The sequence below is a fragment of the Galeopterus variegatus genome, unplaced genomic scaffold, assembly GCF_000696425.1.
Source record: "Galeopterus variegatus unplaced genomic scaffold, G_variegatus-3.0.2 Scaffold6184, whole genome shotgun sequence".
NCBI classification, from domain to species: Eukaryota; Metazoa; Chordata; class Mammalia; order Dermoptera; family Cynocephalidae; genus Galeopterus; species Galeopterus variegatus.
Window position 1 is genome coordinate 59,512 of NW_007732295.1, and position 2,332 is coordinate 61,843.

The window sequence follows — 2,332 nt, forward strand, 5'->3', positions numbered from 1 at the left end:
ACTGTAGTTCATAATAAACTGTATTCTATTAAAGTCCTACATTTTCCATCAAAGAAGTATTGACTAAACAGGATCCAATTTGCCAATATTTATTTCCAGTGTGATAAGTTATAATGAGACAAAACAGGTGTTCAGGAAAGTCTATCCTCTCCCACCTATTCAAGAATCATGTGATATGACCCAGGCAAACTCATCCTATATCTGCTGTGTTTCCTGTATGGGGCAGAAGCATCACACTGTCTGGTAACTTTGCTTGTACCTCTTGAGCACAGGGTGGATTTGAGAAAGAATAGAAGATTTCACTCAGGAGAACATCTACCAATATGCTGATCACCAGTCTGCTGAGGGCAGTCATAGCCGCCATCTGTTTTGGTAAGAATGGCCACAAACATGGGACTTTGGCTTTCCTCAGGTCTGAAAGTTGCAGAGAGAGGCAGATCACTGTTGTTTGATGGGGCTTAGAAGGGAGATATAATGGGCAATAGAATCAGAGCACTGGGTTCCTAAGCCACTGCATTCCTTATGCCCCCAAAGTTACAAATAAAAGATCACTCTATTCCTTTCGTCTTTCTTGCAGGATCCAGCAAGGCCCAGAAGGTAACTCAAACTCAGAGTGCAATTTCTGTGGTGGAGCAGGAGGCTGTGACCTTGAACTGTGTGTATGAATCCCGTGATACTACATATCATTTATTCTGGTACAAACAACCAGCAAGTGGAGAAATACGGTTCCTCATTCGTCAGGACTCTTATACTGAGCAAAATGAAACAAATGGTCGGTATTCTGTGAACTTCCAGAAATCAGCCAATTCCATCAGCCTCACCATCACAGCCTCACAGCTCACAGACTCAGCAGTGTATTTCTGTGCTCTGAGAGAGGCCACAGTGAGATAGGTGCCTGTGGGAGCCTTGCAAAAACCTCAACCCTAGGGGAGAGACTTAATCACAGACAGGAAGAAGCAGGGGCTGCATCAGCACAGGTGGGGGTTTGGAAAGCTTATTCAAATTCATATAGAATGTCTAGATATAGCATTCATTAGAAGCATATGTATCTCTTATTCTTTAGAATATATTGAGATAGAATATATAGCACATTTTATATCACATATAAAAATTATAAAACAAAAAATGCAATAACAAAATCTAAATCTTGCATTGGCTTTGTTGAGGTGAGAAAATTATCTAATTATCTAATATATTGAGATAGAATATATAGCACATTTTATATCACATATAAAAATTATAAAACAAAAAGTGCAATAACAAAATCTAAATCTTGCATTGGCTTTGTTGAGGTGAGAAAATTATCTAATTATCGTCAGACAAAATGGGTGATTCTATTGATGAGCTGTTAAATTTTTGGAATTATTGATACATCTTTGCATTTATTGTTATATAGAATGCTTAAATCCACTTTTGATAAAAATAGCTTTCATTGGTTTTTCTCAAAAATGGTATCATTACTCAATAAGGTAGAATGAAATACTTAATTTAAACTTCTTTACAAAATCATACTAACAATCTGTTGTACAGTGGAATAGATTTCAAATGTTCCTCAACTTACATCTCTCTGACTCCTCTCTTTTTGTGATGTAATTATGATTTTTTAAAAAACCATCCAAATACATTGCTCTCATTTAAAGCCTGCCTACAGGGGTAGATATTTAACGTAGGAATTTGTCCTAACCTATTTAGTTCCCAATTTAAAATTATATTACAAAGCTACAGTAATCAAAACAGTGTGGTGCTGACATAAAAACAGACACATAGACCAGTGGAACAGAGTAGAGAGCCAAGAAATAAATCCAAATGTATACAGTCAACTGATTTTCAACAAGGGCACCAAGAGGACACAATGGGAAAAGACTAGTCTCTTCAATAAATAGTGCTGGAAAAATTAAATTTTTATATGAAAAAGAAAATGACATTGGACCTTTGTCTTATATCATACAGAAAAATAAACTCAAAATGGATAAAAGACCTAAGCATAAGACCTGAAACCACAAAAATCCTACAAGAGAACATGCAGGAAAAACTCTTTGACATCGGCCTTGGCAATGATTTTTTAAATATCACATCAAAAGGTCAGGCTACAAAAGCAAAAATAAATGAATGGGACTATATCAAACTAAAAAAGCTCTGCACAGCAAAGTAAACAATCAATAAATTAAACTGAAAACTGTAAACTGTAGAAAAAATTGCAAATCATAAATATCATATGGGATTAATACCCCAAATTTATAAGTAATGCATACAACTAAATAGTGGACAAACGAATAACTTGATTGAAAAATGGTCAAAGGACTTGACCAGATATTTTTCCAAAGAAGACGTA

At 35.4% G+C, this 2,332-nt stretch overlaps 1 gene segment (V, D, J or C); it reads left to right on the top strand.

Moving 5' to 3' along the window:
* Positions 1–323: 323 nt before the first annotated feature.
* LOC103605935 lies at positions 324–891 on the top strand. The segment is given in 2 exon segments: positions 324–372; positions 578–891. Coding segments are annotated over 2 exon segments (363 nt in total).
* Positions 892–2,332: the final 1,441 nt, after the last annotated feature.